General features: G+C 38.8%; 4 protein-coding genes across 8 annotated transcripts; 3 read left to right on the top strand and 1 right to left on the bottom strand.

The window, feature by feature from the left end:
- Window positions 1-119: 119 nt before the first annotated feature.
- Window positions 120-2,870, bottom strand: LOC119984530 (probable 6-phosphogluconolactonase 4, chloroplastic). Of its 2 annotated transcripts, XM_038828524.1 has the most exons (4): window positions 2,512-2,870; window positions 2,227-2,362; window positions 1,049-1,513; window positions 120-335 (listed from the first exon to the last, which is right to left on the bottom strand). In XM_038828524.1, the coding sequence occupies exons 1-3, from the start codon at window positions 2,853-2,855 to the stop codon at window positions 1,052-1,054; spliced, it is 942 nt and encodes a 313-aa protein (XP_038684452.1). In that variant the 5' UTR covers window positions 2,856-2,870; the 3' UTR covers window positions 120-335; window positions 1,049-1,051. The 2 variants fall into 2 exon arrangements, with proteins under 2 accessions (XP_038684452.1, XP_038684450.1); XM_038828522.1 differs by lacking the exon at window positions 120-335 and having other exon boundaries at window positions 861-1,513.
- Window positions 2,871-4,136: 1,266 nt separating this feature from the next.
- Window positions 4,137-5,090, top strand: LOC119983508. Its single transcript, XM_038827171.1, has one exon. It carries the CDS (start codon window positions 4,137-4,139, stop codon window positions 5,088-5,090), a length of 954 nt encoding a protein of 317 aa, XP_038683099.1.
- A 733-nt stretch (window positions 5,091-5,823) lies between these two features.
- On the top strand, window positions 5,824-13,984 carry LOC119984528. Of its 4 annotated transcripts, XR_005464933.1 has the most exons (17): window positions 5,824-6,219; window positions 6,785-6,835; window positions 6,920-7,150; window positions 7,229-7,327; window positions 7,411-7,466; window positions 7,723-7,834; window positions 8,135-8,314; window positions 8,631-8,900; window positions 9,630-9,830; window positions 9,949-10,149; window positions 10,245-10,370; window positions 10,485-10,781; window positions 10,951-11,049; window positions 11,130-11,569; window positions 11,657-11,689; window positions 13,535-13,622; window positions 13,702-13,984. XR_005464933.1 is itself a non-coding variant. In XM_038828520.1 (16 exons), the coding sequence occupies exons 1-15, from the start codon at window positions 6,097-6,099 to the stop codon at window positions 11,682-11,684; spliced, it is 2,481 nt and encodes an 826-aa protein (XP_038684448.1). In that variant the 5' UTR covers window positions 5,824-6,096; the 3' UTR covers window positions 11,685-11,689; window positions 13,702-13,984. The 4 variants fall into 4 exon arrangements, 3 of the variants coding, with proteins under 3 accessions (XP_038684448.1, XP_038684449.1, XP_038684447.1); XM_038828520.1 differs by lacking the exon at window positions 13,535-13,622 and having other exon boundaries at window positions 9,982-10,149; XM_038828519.1 differs by lacking the exon at window positions 13,535-13,622 and having other exon boundaries at window positions 5,825-6,219.
- LOC119983507 lies at window positions 12,135-15,898 on the top strand. The gene is made up of 5 exons (XM_038827170.1): window positions 12,135-12,155; window positions 13,445-13,503; window positions 13,702-13,763; window positions 14,520-14,734; window positions 15,491-15,898. The coding sequence occupies exons 1-5, from the start codon at window positions 12,135-12,137 to the stop codon at window positions 15,590-15,592; spliced, it is 459 nt and encodes a 152-aa protein (XP_038683098.1). The 3' UTR covers window positions 15,593-15,898.
- Window positions 15,899-18,012: the final 2,114 nt, after the last annotated feature.

Raw genomic sequence — 18,012 nt, 5'->3', positions numbered from 1 at the left:
ACCAAAGAGAATAAAATACTAATAAGAAGATCCAAAGTAGCTGTAGGTAGGCTCTATCTTCTATTGGATAGTGACAGTACACTAATGTCTCGAGTCATTGCCAAGTCAGTCAGCATTCATACTTGTTGTAATCACACTTTTTTATCACAGGGCATGCTAATTCATTGAAAAGTAACATAAGCGACAGTTTTAAATCAAATTACAACACACTCCATCACCCATACAAGTATGTGGCAAATCAATTGATCTCACTCTATAAATCCAGTCAAGATAATACTAGAAGCATCAAAAATATCCTCAATCAGGACAGGACTGGACACCCTTTCCTTTCAAACCTGCAAAAACAAAACCATAAATAAATAAGCACTACAAAGTACAAACAATATCAAGAATTTGAGCACCCCAAGTTTATGTTTACGGAAAGTCTCTCTCTTTTTTCTCTCCGTCTTTCTTGGACTCTGTGTATTCATTCAATAGTCAATGCTTAAAACACGAGATGATGCAAGTTTCAGTTAAAATAAGGATTTGGGTTTCCAAAGAAAATGCTATGATGGGTCTTACAGACTTTGTTAATTCGTCAAAGCCAAAGGCGTCCCCATGTAATGTATCATTTGCCGTTCATGCTTCATGTGACTACCAAGTTTATACGGCTCAACTACAGTTACACTGATACGTTCGTTTGAGGTGTTACTTGAGAACTATGCAACACTGACCCTTACCAAGTTTTCCCAAGAAAATATCAGTTTCTTAGATTACTGGTATCAATTATAGCAAAGTTCATGGAAGATATAATCAACCAACTACAAAGTAACAAATAGGGTCAGGGGTGGGGTAGAAGGGAGAAGAAGATTTTGTCGGGAATTTCGTTCTACAACAAGCTCCGTTTTATTTAAATCAGTTCTGAGACCATCAAGAACACAATCCAAGTAGTTTCCAAATCCTACAGAGAATTACAAACTCCAGTAGACTATCTACTGATAGAGGATCATGATTGAAAAATAGATGCATATCTTATACATGGATTAACTCAGCAGAGACGTATATATACCTCCTAAAGCTTTGTAGCTGCGGCCTTGTCCAAAAACCAAGTCAGCTCCACTTCAGGTGAAACCATTTCAACAGGGAGCTTATCGAAATCGTCACTTCCTCGCAGTGCTTTGTGCACTGGTTCTGCTGTATCAGCACCACACACCACAAGCGCAATATAAGCAGAGGAGTTGATCACAGGAAATGTGAAAGTAATTCTCTCTGGAGGCGGTTTCGGTGAGTCCTTAATGAAGGTCACCCATTTCTCATTCTCCTTTACAAGAGGATGCCCTGGGAACAAAGAAGCTACATGTCCATCTGGGCCCATACCAAGAAGCATGAGATCAAACTTTGGAAACCCATTACCTGCAGCGTCTAGCACCTTGCAATGAACTAAATGTTTAAGACAGGTCTCATAATCCTCAGCTGCATCTTCAGCCGACAGTGCATCGTTGATGGCATAAACATTACCAGGGAGAATTGGTACCTGCCAAGGATGGGGAATTACATCAAATATTTTTTGAGAGCCGCAAGGCTACTAAATAGTCATAAGAGAATAGGATGTAGACCACGAGACTCTGAACCTCGTCTTTCTCTACATAAATATGGCTCACACCAAGAGCTAAGTTTGAATGCTTAGCAAGAACCGAATAAGTCACAATCTATGGAATTATGAGTTGATAAGATTAAATCAACATTCAATTCCCACTCGTACAAATTGACAATAAAATCGTTTAAGTCAGCTAATTATATGGTTTCAGCAATAACTAAGTTATTTAACAATCTATGAAATTGTAAGTTAGTTACTCGCTGAGAACTGTGAATTCAAAAACCACTGGTAGAAATTGATAAGTATTTTTATGCCAAGACTATGAACCATCATTGAAAATACAAAAATCAAGTAATTTTCTACATATTTAAGGAATTCATGTTTGACCATGGAACACAAAAACTTTCGAGTTCATATGATTTGACTCAAAAGAGGTTCATCACTAGGCTATCACTTAAAGTGGTTGAGATCAACTGAATTTGCAAATAAAAATAATGTTCTTGTCCCGTATAGTAATAGATAAAGTAGCAGGCTACTAAAACTTTCCATAAAACAATGATGCACAGTCTAATGTAATGGGCAAAACAGGGGCTTAAAGGAAATACTCCCCCAAACCAAAATATGAGAATTTTCTACAGATATAAGTATACCTGTCGAAGAAAACCATCAAATGCTAGTTTATAGTTACTGTCAGCGTGATCCTTGGGGACAACCCTCTCATCCACCCAGAAAACATGCCACTTTGACCATTCGATGGAATCAATGTAAGGCGGTTCCACTAATTTCCTGAAATATCACATCAAAAGGTATTACCTGCAAAGTGCAAACATAACAAAAGAATAAAAAAAACAGGTCATTAATATAATACAGATCGAACTAAACCAAGCAAAGTTGTCATTCACAGAAAGAGACTGAGCTCTCAAGCTAAAGCTCACCTGAGCGACTGGATGAGAGAACCACCGGATAGAACCACAGTGAAAGAGCCCCTCTCTTTAGTAAACTTATCTGATAGATCCGCGGTGTACCTCGCCAGAGAAACCGCCAGATCCTCCTCCGTATTGAACACATCCACTTTCTTATTCTTCTTCTCACCGACCACAGCCGCCATCGACCTCGCTTGACCACCGAATTTCCTCGGATCCGCGCTGAATTCAGGGCAATTGAAACCGACCGAGTGAACGAAACGACGTGGCGGATATATCAGTTGCAGTGCGAGGCAGATGGAGCTTAATTCAGAGTAAAGTGAGGGGCTGACAAATGTGAAGGACGAAATAGACATCCAACACGTGTAAAATGGGAGGATAAAATAGTCCAACTCAAATCTGAGTGTAGCTGTGGATAGATAGAAACTGAAATTATTGTTATTAATTTACTACATTTTTATTTGCTTAATCCTGGGGATTGATAAAGACTGCTCACTGCTCCCCGTTTGCATTTGTAAGAAAAAAGAAGAAGAAAATATTGCATATTCCTCATAATGATATGTAATATAATAGTCTACAATTATATATTTAGCCATAAATAATTTTCCAAGCCACCATGATTAAGAGCCTCAGTACCAGAGAAGAGGTCATAAGTTACACTTTACCCATATCAGATAATCTACTTGTAAAGCCTCATATCACATCATATGGTAAGTCAAGTTTATGTGCTTCACAGAGTAGCAATACTAGAAATCGGAGCCTCTCACATCTTGTATGTATATTTCATACAAAAACAGCAAGCCTTGATTTCATCCATATACATGCATGTTTCTCTATCACTACTCGTTATGGGCACATAAGAAATTAAGAAAAGCCTATCATCAATCTCATGCCCATACGGCAATGTGTTGACATACATACAATCTAGTCGGCTCACGAGATCAAACAAGCATATATGCAAAAGCAAAATCTCTCTTAATACATTGCACTCTCAAGTGTCTTGGAAATGGCTCCATTTTGATGTCGTATACCTATAGCGGGACAAAAATATGAAAATGATGAAGCTTATGTTGATGTGGAATTGAATTTGTAGCTATGTATTGTGGACTGGACCGACGGCTCTGTGACTCTGAGTGAGTGAGACTTCTCTACTTTGTTTCAAGGCCGGCACCAAACTTCCTCTCTCGCTGTCCTACAAGGCCGGCTCCGCTCAACAATGCCAGGAAGGCTCGACACATCCATTGACTGCTGGGCTGGGCTGGGCTTTACTGGGCTGTGTGTCTACCCCTTACACATTCAGTGTAAAATATGCACCAAATTTTTAGATAACCATATGTAGCTGTCCAGCTTATAAAAAAGAAGGAGAACTGGAGAAGGTTTTCAACAGCTTACAAGTTAAATAAAAATCCCGAAATCCAAGTAGAGAGAACTCATCCTAAACCTTCGTCCATTTCTTTATTGCAACCTCCGCAACCAACTTTGTTTCTTGGTTGGCCGAGCAGGGGAGAGAGAAACTAACATCATCATCTTCTCAAATCTCCTCTCCCCTCCCCTCCGACTAACCCCCCAATTATGCAACTTTTCTCCACAATTATTCCTTTCTTCCACCACCACCTCTGACAATTCCGTCATGTGCCATGTTCTCCCTTGATCCTCCATTACCATTCGCCTACGACCTCATTTCACTCTCATTTATTGCCGCTATTCTCCTCCTCTGCTTCCTCTCTCTCGCCTTCATCTTCCACCTCCGCCTCAAATCCCGCTTCTATCGCCATTTGCACAGCTTCAATTCTCTCTGGACCGTCCGATTTCTCCTCGTCTCTTTCATCACTCTCTGGGCCCTAAACGAAATCCTCCGATTACCCTTCTTCCGCTTCCAGTATCTCTACCCATTCTTGCCATCTCCCACATTAGATCAACAAACCCGGGTCTGCAAAATCCACGTTGTTCTCTCTTTAGGCTTCTTCGAACCCGGTTTCTTGATTTCACTGCTATTCCTCGTCAATGTGTCTGTCAATAAGGAGAAACCGCGAGGCACTTGGGCTCTTCTGTTGGTGCTCTCCACCTGTTTGCCAATTCTCCTCTTACAGACCTTGTTTATGTTTTTCTCGGGATGGGAGCTACAATTTTTACCGGAGATTTTTCAGCGAAGTTCGATGGTTTACAAGTCGACAATCGGCGATGAGACGGTGCTCTGCGCATACCCTTTGGTGGGTACCGTGGTTTTTGGTGGTTTCGTGGTCGTTTACGGGATGTGGTTCTCGATGTCGTGTTTGAGATTGGTATCTCTAGTAATTAACAAGGGTTTGAGGGTGAGAATATACGTACTTGCAATAACGGTCATGGTAGCGCTGCCATTGCAGACTCTGTTGCTTGGGTTGTCCGTTTTGTGGACGCCGGACCAGGCGGTGTACGGTGGGGTTGTGCTGATGGTTTTTCTTAGCACGTTGATTTGTACGGCGGTGGGACAGGGGTTTTTGGTGATTAGACCGATCACGGACTCTTTGGCTGTGGGTGGGTGCTGTCGGCGGTTGACTTGGGGTGAACATTCAGGGCCTGAAAGTCGGGTGCAGGCTGTTGGTGGTTTATGATCATGAGATGGATAACATCGTTGATTTCGCCAGTAATGGAGATGTTTGTACTTTGTAGTGTCATTTTGTGAGGAAAGGAATTTTGATTGATATTATATACCAACTTAGCAGCTTTGGATTTTGATTGGTTTTCTATTCTCTTTTTCATTGCCACCCCACCAGTCTAGTCTAGTCTAGTATGCACATATTTCTTTTCTTCGTTTTTAGGAGTACATAATAAGCAATTAGCAAAACAAAAGGGAGGAAAGATTCGTTTTTAATTCCTTTCATTGCTTCTTGATATTATAATCTAATGGAAAAATAATTCCTAGAACCGATTTGAGTGAGTGAGGGAATGGAAAATAATCTATCTATTGCTATAATTACTGCTTAATTGTGTTAGGGAATGGAAAATAATCTATCTATTGCTATAATTACTGCTTAATTGTGTTTTATTTAAGCTAATCATCTAGATGTCTGTGGGACAGTGAGACTAATTTCTAACCACGTAAGGTACTAAAGGGATGGGTTCCAACTTCTAACGTTGGAAGATTTATGTGAGCCCAAAAGAATAAAGGATTAACAGCTTTAGACCCTTAATCATGAAAATGGGCCGGAAAGGGTCCAGTAGACTTGGATTGTAGCCCCATCTGATGTTCCAGTCGAAAAGTGTCATTACTTCGTACAATACACGCCCCACCAGAACGCGTGAGACAACTAAGACTTGCCCTATAAATGGCGGGGGCCTCCGCTGAATCGAGGTTTCTCGCACCCAATCACCTCTCTGCCCTCAACTTTTTCACTCAAATCCCCTCCAAAACCCTTCAATCCCTGAAAAACGCTGCCTTTGATTTGAACTCCGAATCTTTGTCTCACACTCTCATTCACTCCATACCGACTAGGACTGCCATTTGACGCTATTTTCTGCGATTCTAGGGTTGATTTTGAATTTTGCCGGGGAAACTAGGGTTTTTTTTTTTCTGGGGAGTAGGGGAGTTGGAGCAGAATCGGAGACTTCGATTCTTCAATGGAGGCCACGTCCGGGGTTTCTACCGGCGGGCGCGGGGCTCAGGTTTCTATTCCATCATCGCGGAAGGAGTGGCGGGCCGTCTCCGAGCACCATTCGGTTCGAAACGCTGGGGACGAAGTGGTAAATTTTTTCTATGTTTGATAAATTTGGGTCTATTGTTGGTTGCTGAGAAAATGTAGCAGATGTCGAGGGATCATGTGTCGGAATCCTAGGTTTTTATGTAGTCTTGAATATTAGGCAGCAAGAACATTTATAGTGGCCGCGGTAGATGCGAAGGGTTTGGCTTTATTTGGTTTTCAGTATATTAAATGTATAGTGAAATCTTCTTACATTTGTTATTCTCTTTATCCTTCTGTGTTGTTAGTCTTTGTTTACACTGTGATAATGTGGGTTTCAAATGCAAATAATTTTGCGCACTCATGGCAACGACGAAGAAGTGGGTTATCGGTGTCTACCGCTAATAGTATAGTATTTCCAAAATTCACTTGTTGGCTCAATGGACTAGACTACCAGGATGTTGTTCTATCCAGTTTCCTTATTTGCACTTTAGGCAGTGTGACATGTTGCTATAATTTTTAGATATCTTGAGCAAGAACCATTATTTGTTTTTAGCAATTTCTTGGATTTTTTGAACTTGTATTTCACTGCTTTCTATCATCTCTTTGGGTTATTATTCCATGTACAGGATCTTGAGCGGTCAAAGTTAGGTCAATCAAATGAGAGAACAATATATGAAGTAAGGACTTTGGTTTTAGAGTAGAAATTTTGTTTAAGGGCTGTGAATTATGGACTTGATTTTTGTATGTTTATTATGATGCAGCATAGAAGAGAGCCAGCTGATGTTAACTTTTGTTCCATCACGATCGATGGGAGTTTAGATGGTGACCTTATGGAGCAACGACTTCAGGGCATTGCTAGGCAAAGGCAGGAACTTCAGCAGATGGAGGCTGAGCTTAGAGCTCAGATGATTGCGAGGTCTGAGATCATGGAAAGGCAAAATAACTTTAATGCCCAGATCAAAGAGCATGCCAATATCACTGAAAAGCTTCAGGTTTTGGATAATTTCCTTGGAATTATGAAAACGTTCAGCTTCATGTAAATTCCTGATTACCTATTCTGTTTTGCCCAGGAACAACTCCATGAACGGGAACAGATGATACATGACTTGGAAAGGAAAATGGGTGAGAAAGACCGGGAGCTACATGCAATTAAGTTGGACAATGAAGCGGTGTGTTGATTTTTCTTTTGTGCCATTGGAAAAAGGTTATGTTAAATTATATGCGAATCACTATTTATTGTTTTCTGTTGCAGTCCTGGGCCAAAGAAGATCTTCTTAGAGAACAAAATAATGAATTGGCAACATTCAGGTGTGTATTTGTGGCTTTGGGAAAATTTTTCCCCTTTTGTTTCCAATTTAATTTTGAGCACAAAAATAGGACATGTATATAATCTTGATACATCTATTTGAATGATATAATCACAGTGAAGGTGTATAATGCTATGGATAATTCCTGATACATTGATGTTCTACTTATTCATATTGATTGTGTTGAAGCCTTTAGGGTTTGGGTTTTGTACCTTTTCAATGAATTCACATGAGCTACTTCTTTTCACCCACTTCAGGAGAGAGCGTGATCATTCTGAAGCTGAAAGAGCACAACATATACAACAAATACACGACCTTCAGGAACATATTCAAGAAAAGGAGAGGCAGCTCATTGAGTTGCAGGAACAGGTCCATTGAATGCATTATTGTGATGCCTTCTCACTATTATATGGAGTTTTGAGATTGGGTGTTTTGTTAGTATTTGTCTGGTGCTTTTTAAATGTAATTTGAACTAGATCGGTACATCTTCGTGAGTTATGTTTATCCTCCCTGCTCACTTAATGTTGGAAAGAGTTGGTCATCAAAAAAGTATTTTATTCAGTTTGGAACTTTCATGACAAATTCTGTTAGTTTGGGAGTCAACATTTACTCTGCCAAGGTTAAGCTTTCCCTTGCTTATTGATGCTTGATGCGGGAATCTTCTTTCAGTATCGGGTTGCTCAAGAAACTATTATGTATAAGGATGAGCAATTGAAGGAGGCTCAAGCTTGGATTGCACGTGTTGAAGAGATGGATGCCTTACAGTCGACTACGAATCACTCGCTACAAGCTGAACTGCGAGACCGTACAGAGCAATATAATCAGCTTTGGTTAGGTTGCCAAAGACAGGTTGGTGTTTGTCAAGGGTTTACTTTTTGCACGTTTACGTTGTTTGATTTGTTGTTGATTTTGTATACGTGCTTATGTTAGATACTCATAATTATGCCACATTTTCCATGCTCAAAGTACTATTCCACATGTTAAACAAGTTGCTTTCTTGATTTTACAGTATTTGTAACGTAACTTAGGGGTGAACTAAAATCTCTTTAATCAACTTGCATCTCTGCTGTTTTGAGATTTTTCAAATCTAGTTTATTCATGGATTGCTGCACTCATTATGAATTGATACCATCATGCCCTCTAAGCCCATATGTATTGATGTTAGTTTGCAGAGATGGAGAGAGTTCATGTGCATGCGGTGCAACAACTTCAACTTGAGTTGGCTGATGCACGAGAAAGAAGGGGAACCTTCAATGATGAGGCACATGTATCTCAATCAAATTCAAAGGATGTCTCCCAATTTAGTCATAACAAGGTAAACCATCTAGATGAGAATGGTGGTGGTGCTGGATCAATAGCTAATACAGGAACTCTTGCAAATGGGATTACGGATAATTTGTCATCGTTTGCGTTAACTGGCGACGGGTCAACTCAGGTATGCTTCCTGTACAGTGCTTTTACTCATTAAGAACACGCTTTCAATACAAAACATCACATAATTTGATTTTGAGTTGGAAGCTTCATTAATTTCATCATTTCTGGTGGAGAAAAGCGAATGTATTTTGTGATCCTTTGTAAACTATTAAAGCATAAGATTGTGCAATCCTCTTGACAACATTTGGCGCTTTTCAGTACTTAGGTTTTTGTATGAAAACTCTTCCCTGAGAACTATTTCTATTGCGGATGATGCTTATTATGGCTTTAAACTGTGACATTACCTTTACTGGTTTATTACATGCTCGAAGTTGACTATGAGACAGCAATCAGCATGAATGTGGATTGCAGTTTTTTACATGAGCGAAAACGATGAGTGTTTTGTGGATAAGACTGAATTATATTTGTGATGACAATGGGTGAAGTATTGTGGGTTTGCATGTCAGAGTTTGAAAGTAAGAAGCTGAACTATGATTATGATGACAATGTTGGATAGGAATTAGAAAACTGCTAAATGAATGTTGAAGTCATGTTAATCTAGTTTGCTTTATAGTTGAGTGTCTTAGAACAAAAAACATTGTGAGATTAGCGATTATGATAGTATTTATTTTGCTTTTGAATAGTTTATTTGGTATTACCTTCATTTAGGAATTATGATTTTGATCTCCTTAAGATTGAAGTCTTAAGCATTTAAACCCTTTTCACTAACTCTTACCTGTTTGTTCCTTAGACCGACCATATGTCTGGTGTTCCATATCCACCGTCATCTCTACTTGGAATGCCCACCTACCTTCCACCTGGACAGGTGACTGCCCTGCATCCGTATGTTATGCATCAACTAGGGCTTAACCATTCTGTGCCGACACATGTTTCTCAATCTCATGTCGGGCAATTTCAATCTGTATCCCTTCAACAATGGCAGAATCAGCAGGTGCCATGTTATACGGTCATCCTTTGTTGTCAATGAATGTTATATATTATGCATGTTTATGAATTGAGTTTTTTATTTTTATTTTTATCCCTTTTGTTTATTTTTATTCCATTTTCAGGCTGTTTCTGAGAGTTCACAAATATCTGCACAGGATCAACTTACACCATCCGAGGCTGATCAAAACCCCAGGAGACCAGATGTAAAGTATGAATATGAATCGTCTGCTAATGGAAAAGCACTTCGTCCAGATTATCTGGATGTCCGTATGAATCAAGGACAGCTCGACCCTGTCAACTCATCATCTACTGGTGAACCAAAGGTTCTGAATATGAAATGTTGTTGCTTTTTGCTATTATTGACACCTACACTTAGTCATTTGTTTCTTTGTGCATTATATTATCTGTTCTTTTGCAGGTTCTTGAGTCAATTGATAGAAGTTACCTTGTTGCCCCTCAGACTAAGCAAACCCTACAACAAATTTCTTCCCAGTTTCGTGATGCCTTAAGATTGGATCCTCCTGAACAGAATAGCGAAACAAGGGTCTGCTCTTTTTCATGCTCATTATTCTTTGCTTGGGTGATGCCTTTTAAGTTGGCCGTATTAGAAAGTAAATTGCGAAGATATGCACCTTACCCTGAATCTGAACTGCTGCAGGAGCAAAATGCTTTGAACTCAGCTAGTAATGGAGCAACAGATGTTTTAACTGTAGAACGAAGTTCTGCTGCTAGTGCGTCGCCATCTGACGTTTCAGTTGAATCTGGGAATCTCAGTGAAGCCTTGTTTAATGATGGCACTGGTTCAGTTGTACCTGAAGCCGTTAGCTTAATAGGGCAGGCAAATACTCTGAATGCTGAAAAGATGTCGGAGACTGCTCTTCTTGATGAAAGATATCTGCTGGCGTGCATTGTCCGCACAATTCCACCTGGTGGCAGAATCCGGATTAGTTCAACGGTTAGTGAGTTTGTGAATGTTTTTTTTGGCTATATCTTAAAGCACCAAGAAGCTGCTGAGAAGAATTACAAGGAGACTAAGCTAATGTCATCTAAAAACTTGTTGGATTGATATTATAGATCTTTAAAATTGGTATGTTGATTGTAATTGCTACTTGTGCCAAGTGCAGTTACCAAATAGGTTGGGGAAGATGCTCGCCCCTTTACATTGGCATGATTACAAGAAAAGGCATGGAAAGCTTGATGACTTTGTGGCCAGTCACCCAAATGTAAGCTTCTTGGAATTATGATTCCTTGTGTATATATTCATTTAGATGTAGAACCTGAGAATCTCGAGTTGTGATTTCAGTTATTTTTTATTGAGGGCGACTATATTCAACTTCGGGAAGGAGCACAAGAAATGATAGCAGCTACAGCTGCTCTAGCCAAAGTAGCGGCTGCAGCTGCAGCAGCATCACCTTACTCTTCATATTTGCCTTCTGTGGCTGTTACTCCAATGGCACAGCCTCGAATGAAGAAAGTTTCTTCAATTGATTCGAAACATGTGAATGATGAGAAGACTGGTTTCAAGGAATATGTGGCCAACCCTCCCACGCAGAATCAGCATCTTAATGGTGTTAGTTCTGGTGTTTCTGGAGGTACGTCTAAGGTTAAAATTTTGAGCAAGTCAAAAGATCCTCTACAAATGAATGGACCAGATTTTGATAGATCTAGTGTGAGTGCTACTCAAATCAAGGGTTCAAATAATGGGAGGCCTAATGCTAACTTTGTTGGAAAGCAGCAGAGCAGGTGTGGTTCAAAATCTTACATGAAGCTGTGCATATTATGAATGAAAATTTAAAGAACTAATTGAGCCTGGTGTTTGTGCCATTGCAGGATATATGGGGCTGGGTTTACTTCCTGAAGATAGTAAGTATAGACAGTATAGTAACTTCAATTATGATATAATGCTTCTCTGATATGCAGGCCAAATGTTTTATGTTTCTTTCCTCTGTGGTCGCATCTTGAAAGTTGTAACCAGTGATATTTGAAGTAATTTTGAGGTCATTACGACGACCATTGATTGTTATGATCATACTGTATTATGCTATTAAATTATTAATAACCAGTTTTAGGCTGAAAACATTAAGTTCTCGACTTCCAGATTGAGTTTAGATCTTAGTTCAGTTTTAATCGAAGCCTAGACCTTGCCCCATCATCCGTGTCATTCTGGGAAGATTTCATTTCTGCGATCTATGTATTGTCTCTTGGTTATACCTCCGGGTTTCCCCCCTCGATGTATGACCCGCTGTCACCAATAGAATGCAAATTACGCTTCTGGGCAAAACTGCACTTATTATGCATTTTTACGGTGATGACGTTCTGTTCTCTTAATGTATGTGGCAAAAACATTTGTGGCCAACAAACTTTTAATGATATGAATATCTGTTTGACGAAGAAAGTTCCATCTTTTTTGCTAGATTTCCTAGTGTGCTGTTGATTTATTAGTGATAAATGTTCAAATATACACTTTAAATGATAAATTATCATGAACATTTGTCATATAATTTGGGCGTAAAGTGATTATTACACAATTAAAAGTACAAATGTCATTTTTTTAATCACTTTATATTTATTTCTATATTTTTAGGCCCAAAAACATATAACTCATATTTCAGGTCAGGCTTTATTCCATAAACAATCTTAGTTTTGTTTGACTTTGTATTCTGTTATATATATAAGTCGTAAAGTGCATAGTAACATTACTATTCATGAATAGTAATACATAAAAGTCGCAGAATGTATAGTAATATTTACTATTCATGAACAGTAATATATGTAAAGTCACATGATGAATAGTAATTATATTATTTCTTCGTCGAAGAAATCAAGGAGGAAGAGGAGAAAGAAATCAAGGAGTGAGTTCTTGAGTTTTATTTTCTCTTTTACAGTAATTTGCTCACATATTCTTTCTAGAATTTTGTGAGATCAATTGTTGGTTGTGTAAACCTAGTATGAGGAACTAATCCTCTTACTAGGGTGATGATGGATCCACTCTATTGTATCTAAATAAATTTAGTTTGATTAATTGTTAATTTATTTATGCTATGTCAAGTGTTAATTAGCTATTCTTTATTGATAATTAAATCTTGATGCTTAGCTACCATCTAGGTTCGATTACCATGATGCAAATTGAGACAAATGCCCATGTCCAATTTGAGACAAGCTTCTTGCAATTAATACCGGAGTTACCTAGACATAAATGCCATATGCTAGGATCTTTGTGATCGCTACATAAGTTACCATAAATCCTAATGCATTCTTGATTGTCCTAGCCAATCCAAATGCCCATGGATGGTTGCAATTGAGAATAGACGTGGTAAGTCAGATGCCCATGACTATTACATAAATTAGGGGACTTGATCTTTGACATGCATGAATGAAATGATAATTGTCGGCTAAATAATTTAAATACAATAGAGTTGGTGAAATCGGATCCCTAGTGTTTGTTTATTTGTGTTAATCCTTATTTATTTTGTTTCCATTGATAATTACAAGAGTTGGAATTGCAGATATTTAATATTCAGTCCCTGTGGGTACGACACTCGTATTTGCCACTTCTATACTACAATTGATTCGTGCACTTGCGAGTATAATTTGGGTTTATAATCGCTATATTTTTAGCGGGTACTAAACCCCACATCAATTAGCTCTGCTGGCAATTTTGCATCTTTTTTATTGCTGTAAATTTGATCTGTTTTTTATTGTTACCAGCGCTGTTGCTACATGCTAAAATCTATTTGATATGCTGTGAAAAGATGTAGAAAGTCCAATACCTGATCAGGGGTTTTAATAGTACTTGGTACTTGAATTTCGACAATTTTATTTTATAGCAGTTTGGGTGATGAGTAATGAATCAATTTTTTGGTTTGCTATGGCAGGAGGTGGGCTGTCATATCAGTTAAGGACTGTGAGGAATGTTGTCAAGTGTTGACAGCGGGCTGTAGGTTGAGAAAAATTATCTTCTTAGATGAATGGATTCCCCTGCCTGCAGTGTAGCATATAATTTTATGATTGGAATGCACTGTTAATTCCTTTTGCTTTTGTCTTTTTGCCTTTTAACCCCGCTGCTCCATTGGGAAACAATTATTTTGGTGGTGTTCATGGGACTCGGATACTACAATCAACTTCCTGCATTGATGCATCCCTGTTAATCTTGGATCATGGGTCCTAGTCCTTTTTTTTTTCTTTTTTTTTTTGTGATTCTCCCCTTGAACTGCATGAATATGCATATGTTTGCTGAGGGGGGCTTGGTCACATTTTGTTGAAGGAATAGAATGTTCATTGACCAACGGTGAAAGGCATGAAGAGTTTTGCGATTGGGCATCGCCTATTCTAACCGGGAAAAAGTTTTCCATGTAGTTGCGTTGCGGTTGATACGTGAATCACAAAAAATGAAGTTAGCAATGCATGATGATACTGGGTGACCATTTCTACTGAACATGTACATTGCTAACTTAAACCATTGGCATAATATTGATTAAATATTTTATATTTTTTAAAATTATCATGGTCACTTATAAAATGTCTCTTCTTTCTCAAAAATAAATAAAATAAATCTGGCCACTGAAAGATGCAAATGCTTTTTGCAGAATTGAAGAATGAAAAAAAGAAGAAAAAAGAAGACTTCCGACTTCTTTTAAGCTATTAATTAATTAATTGATGGCATAATGTGAAAGGATCATAAAATTACTATTAGTTGTCAAATTATTAGAAAAGAAAAGAAAAAAAAAAAAGTTTTACAAGGTTGAGGGTACAGACACGGTGAGGAGTGAGGAGGAGGAGAAGAATATGGCCCACGTTTTGAAAGTGAGGCTCGCGTCGTTCTTCGCTGGAGCCGCAACGGCGTCATTGTTGGGGATCTATGTCCTTTACAAGGATTACAAGGTTGCCCACCAAGCCATCTCTCAACAGGTACTCCAAATTTCATAAAATTAACTTTGTCGATCGATATTCATACGTGCGCATCAGAATGTCGCATGTTTATCAGAATCGATTCATTTGTTCTCGGATGGAAAATTTGCTTGGAGGCGGAAATTGAGCATGTCGATGTCTCTACAAAAAGATATTTTCTTTTGTTTTGTTCTGGGAATTCGCTATGCTGGTATTTTCGTGTGGTTTAGATTCTCTCGAAAGTTCTAGTGGTTGGTCTATGATGCTAAATTGTAGGCCAGTTGGGAAACTGGATTGTGCTTGATTACTGTTTATTGTGATGCATATCTTAAATCTTACATGATGGGTAAGAATTTAGACGAAAATGGAAGGAGGTGAATACCTGATTGTATAATGGAACCATTGTATCGCTCTTTACTTTTCTTGAAATGTTCTTGTTTATATAGTTACTGTTCTGAAGGATGATGATGACATTCCTAGAACATGCTCCAAACTGCAATTAGTATTTATTTACTCTTCCTCGTTCACTGAATCAATTGAAGACTTGTCTTGCCGGGGCTAAGATCATAAGTTGTAGAAGATGTCTGAAAGAAGACTTTGAGAAAAAGTATTAACTATTATCGAAAAGTAATTATCATGTTCTGAAGCATTATAATACCTGACTATTGGACTTACTTTCTCTGGTTTCTCCCTTTACTATTAAGAGATCACATCACATGTGTTGCAAAGCTTTGTGTGTGCTCCTATTTATAATTCTTCCATGTTTGTTTTTGCCAGATGAAAGGCCTCCATGAGTCACTTGATAGAAGGATATCTGCTCTTGAAAAATTGAAACAAACTGAAGTGTCACAACCCGTGCCTTTGGGCACATTACTGTAGTTCGATGTTGTGGATGGAACATGTTCATTTTCTAAAAGCAATTGGTTTCTATGCAGTGCTTACTTTCCAGCCTTTTCTGAGAGTAATGTTATACTTTAGAGATTGACAAACTTGGCTAAATGATGCATATTTTTGCATTTTGTACATGATGAAATTATCATTGGGTGGGTGACAGACAAGTGTGGCGGTCCATGGAACTGGAAGAAAGACGAGACCATCATGATGGTTTGGCTTACAAGTTTTATAGAACATTTTGCTGAGCGTGTGAGATTAATAAGAGAAACACATGATGGGATTTTGTGGTAACAAAGAGGAAAGACAGTGAGAGTGTGTTTGTTTGCTTGTCCCATATTTGTACATTACGATTGAGACACCCCAATCAAATCAAGTCAGCTGTCTCCCTCTCCCTCTCCCTCTCCCTCTCCCTCTCACATTTTAAGCCTCTCCCTCCCTCCATTCATGTGATATGGCTCCTCCCCCAAACTCAATTCATTAACTCTCTCAATCCTCCTTGGGAACTAACTACTTCTTATAATAATAGATTCTCTTAGCTGCTCCCGCCCACTCTCCATAAACGAGTTTTTTTTCCAAAATAGCACTGACAGATATATTATTTCCCAATATAACACTGGGATGAAATTATTTCTCAATATAGCACTACACGTCATTCACAATGGCGTGTTCTTTGTAAAATTTTGACGATCACGCCATCTCTGGAGTGATCAAATCACGCCATCTCTGGCGTGATCAAATCACGCCAACCTGGTTGGCGTGAACAGTTACAAAAGATCAGTCACGTCAACTAGGTTGGCGTGACTATTGTATTTTAACTAGTCACGCCAACGAGGTTGGCGTGACCATTAAATTTTTTTAAACAAATTAAGTCACAATGGCGTGACTACCCTAAATCTTATCTAAAATCTCGTGCAAGAATCCCCAGCCACACATGTTTTCACCTTATCTCTCCCTCTCCCCAGCCATGCATTGCTGCCGCAATGCGTGATGCAATTAATGATTCTACTGCTGCCATTGCAAATAATTGGTTGGGCAATTGCCGCGACATTCTAGACGAGATCGGTGAGGGACATCGATTTGAAGAGGCTATAAGCCATGATGTTGAAGCTACACCCCACCATGAGGGTAGATATCCTGGAGGTCCATCACACCGACGTGGTCACATTCCCCATGCAACTGACTTTACTATGCATCCATCCCAGTTGACGCATGATGAGGTTGGTCCATCCACTACTCCCGCCTCATGGAGTAGGCATAGGACTATATGATATTTGCCTTTGCTTGAATCATATGACAATTTATGTGTTTATTTTTACTGTGTTATGATGATGGTTTGTTTATTTTGGATCAAGGGATTAGTATATGTATGTATTTTGCTGGATATGAATTGTTGTTTTGTATTTGTGACAGGTTGGTTTGATATTTTTTAGACGTGTGTGTTTGTAATTTTGTTCATTCACGCCAGTTGGAGTGGAGTGGCGTGAATGAACAAAATATATTACAAATATATTAATTACTAATTTTGTTCATTCATGCCACTCAAATTGGCGTGAATGAACAAAATATATTAATCACTCCTACGTTGTAGGCGTGATTAATATCAAAATCTCGTTCACGCCATTAGAAATGGCGTGAACCAAAAATTGCATTAGTCACTCCATTGACAATGGAGTGACTAATGCAAAATTGATCACGCCATCGTCAAAATTTTACAAAGAACACGCCATTCACAATGACGTGTAGTGTTATATTGGGAAATAATTTCACTCCAGTGTTATATTGGGAAATATTATATCGGTGAGTGCTATTTTGGACAAAAAAAAACTCCTCCATAAACTTTTAAATATAGTCAGTAGTACTTTTTTTTAATCAGGAATAGTCGGTAGTACTCAGTAGTGTATTTATGTTTTCATTTCATGATTTCACTAACCCAGGATGAAAAGACCAAACGAGAAGACAAAACAAAACAAATTACAATCAAAATCAGATCAGATTATTACATAAGCAGGGCCCTACTCCCATGTATTGTCAAGGGTCAACATCAACTTTCAACTATTCCTTGAGATTCTAACCTCACGCTCTTTCTTTGGCAGCTGAACAAACACTCGCAGATGAGCGAAGGACCTTATTTCACGCGCTGGAGTGAAAGTTGTCATCGACTCTTGTTGTATGGGGCATTTAAAGAGATGAGAAGGGGCATCCATCCCTTCGAGACATATTAACGTCGACTGGCCGTGACTCGCCAACCGAGGAGTGGAGGCTCCAACGGTGTGATGTGCTAAACGACGGGACTCACGGCGTCTCTTTTTGTACTTTCCCTGGTTCTGCTTGGAAACAATAACAGACTACTTCAGTTGTAAAATACCCGTTTTGCCCCACCAAAGGATATTTCATATTTGTTATGT

The sequence above is a fragment of the Tripterygium wilfordii genome, chromosome 18 (assembly GCF_013401445.1).
Source record: "Tripterygium wilfordii isolate XIE 37 chromosome 18, ASM1340144v1, whole genome shotgun sequence".
Lineage (NCBI taxonomy): Eukaryota > Viridiplantae > Streptophyta > Magnoliopsida > Celastrales > Celastraceae > Tripterygium > Tripterygium wilfordii.
Note: the sequence above shows the minus strand (reverse complement) of the source record. Positions and strands in the feature narration are given on the sequence as shown.

Coding starts and splice junctions, on each gene's coding strand:
- LOC119984530 (XM_038828524.1), bottom strand. CDS start 2,855: ATGTCTATTTCGTCCTTCACATTTGTCAGCCCCTCACTTTACTCTGAA. Junction 2,363..2,511: donor TCTCTCATCCAGTCGCTCAG/GTGAGCTTTAGC, acceptor GTGATATTTCAG/GAAATTAGTGGAACCGCCTT. Junction 1,514..2,226: donor TTGATGGTTTTCTTCGACAG/GTATACTTATAT, acceptor CATCCTTGGCAG/GTACCAATTCTCCCTGGTAA.
- LOC119983508 (XM_038827171.1), top strand. CDS start 4,137: ATGTTCTCCCTTGATCCTCCATTACCATTCGCCTACGACCTCATTTCA.
- LOC119984528 (XM_038828519.1), top strand. CDS start 6,097: ATGGAGGCCACGTCCGGGGTTTCTACCGGCGGGCGCGGGGCTCAGGTT. Junction 10,782..10,950: donor GAATCCGGATTAGTTCAACG/GTTAGTGAGTTT, acceptor TGCCAAGTGCAG/TTACCAAATAGGTTGGGGAA. Junction 11,050..11,129: donor TTGTGGCCAGTCACCCAAAT/GTAAGCTTCTTG, acceptor TTGTGATTTCAG/TTATTTTTTATTGAGGGCGA.
- LOC119983507 (XM_038827170.1), top strand. CDS start 12,135: ATGACGTTCTGTTCTCTTAAT. Junction 13,504..13,701: donor TTTGCATCTTTTTTATTGCT/GTAAATTTGATC, acceptor TTGCTATGGCAG/GAGGTGGGCTGTCATATCAG. Junction 14,735..15,490: donor ACCAAGCCATCTCTCAACAG/GTACTCCAAATT, acceptor TGTTTTTGCCAG/ATGAAAGGCCTCCATGAGTC.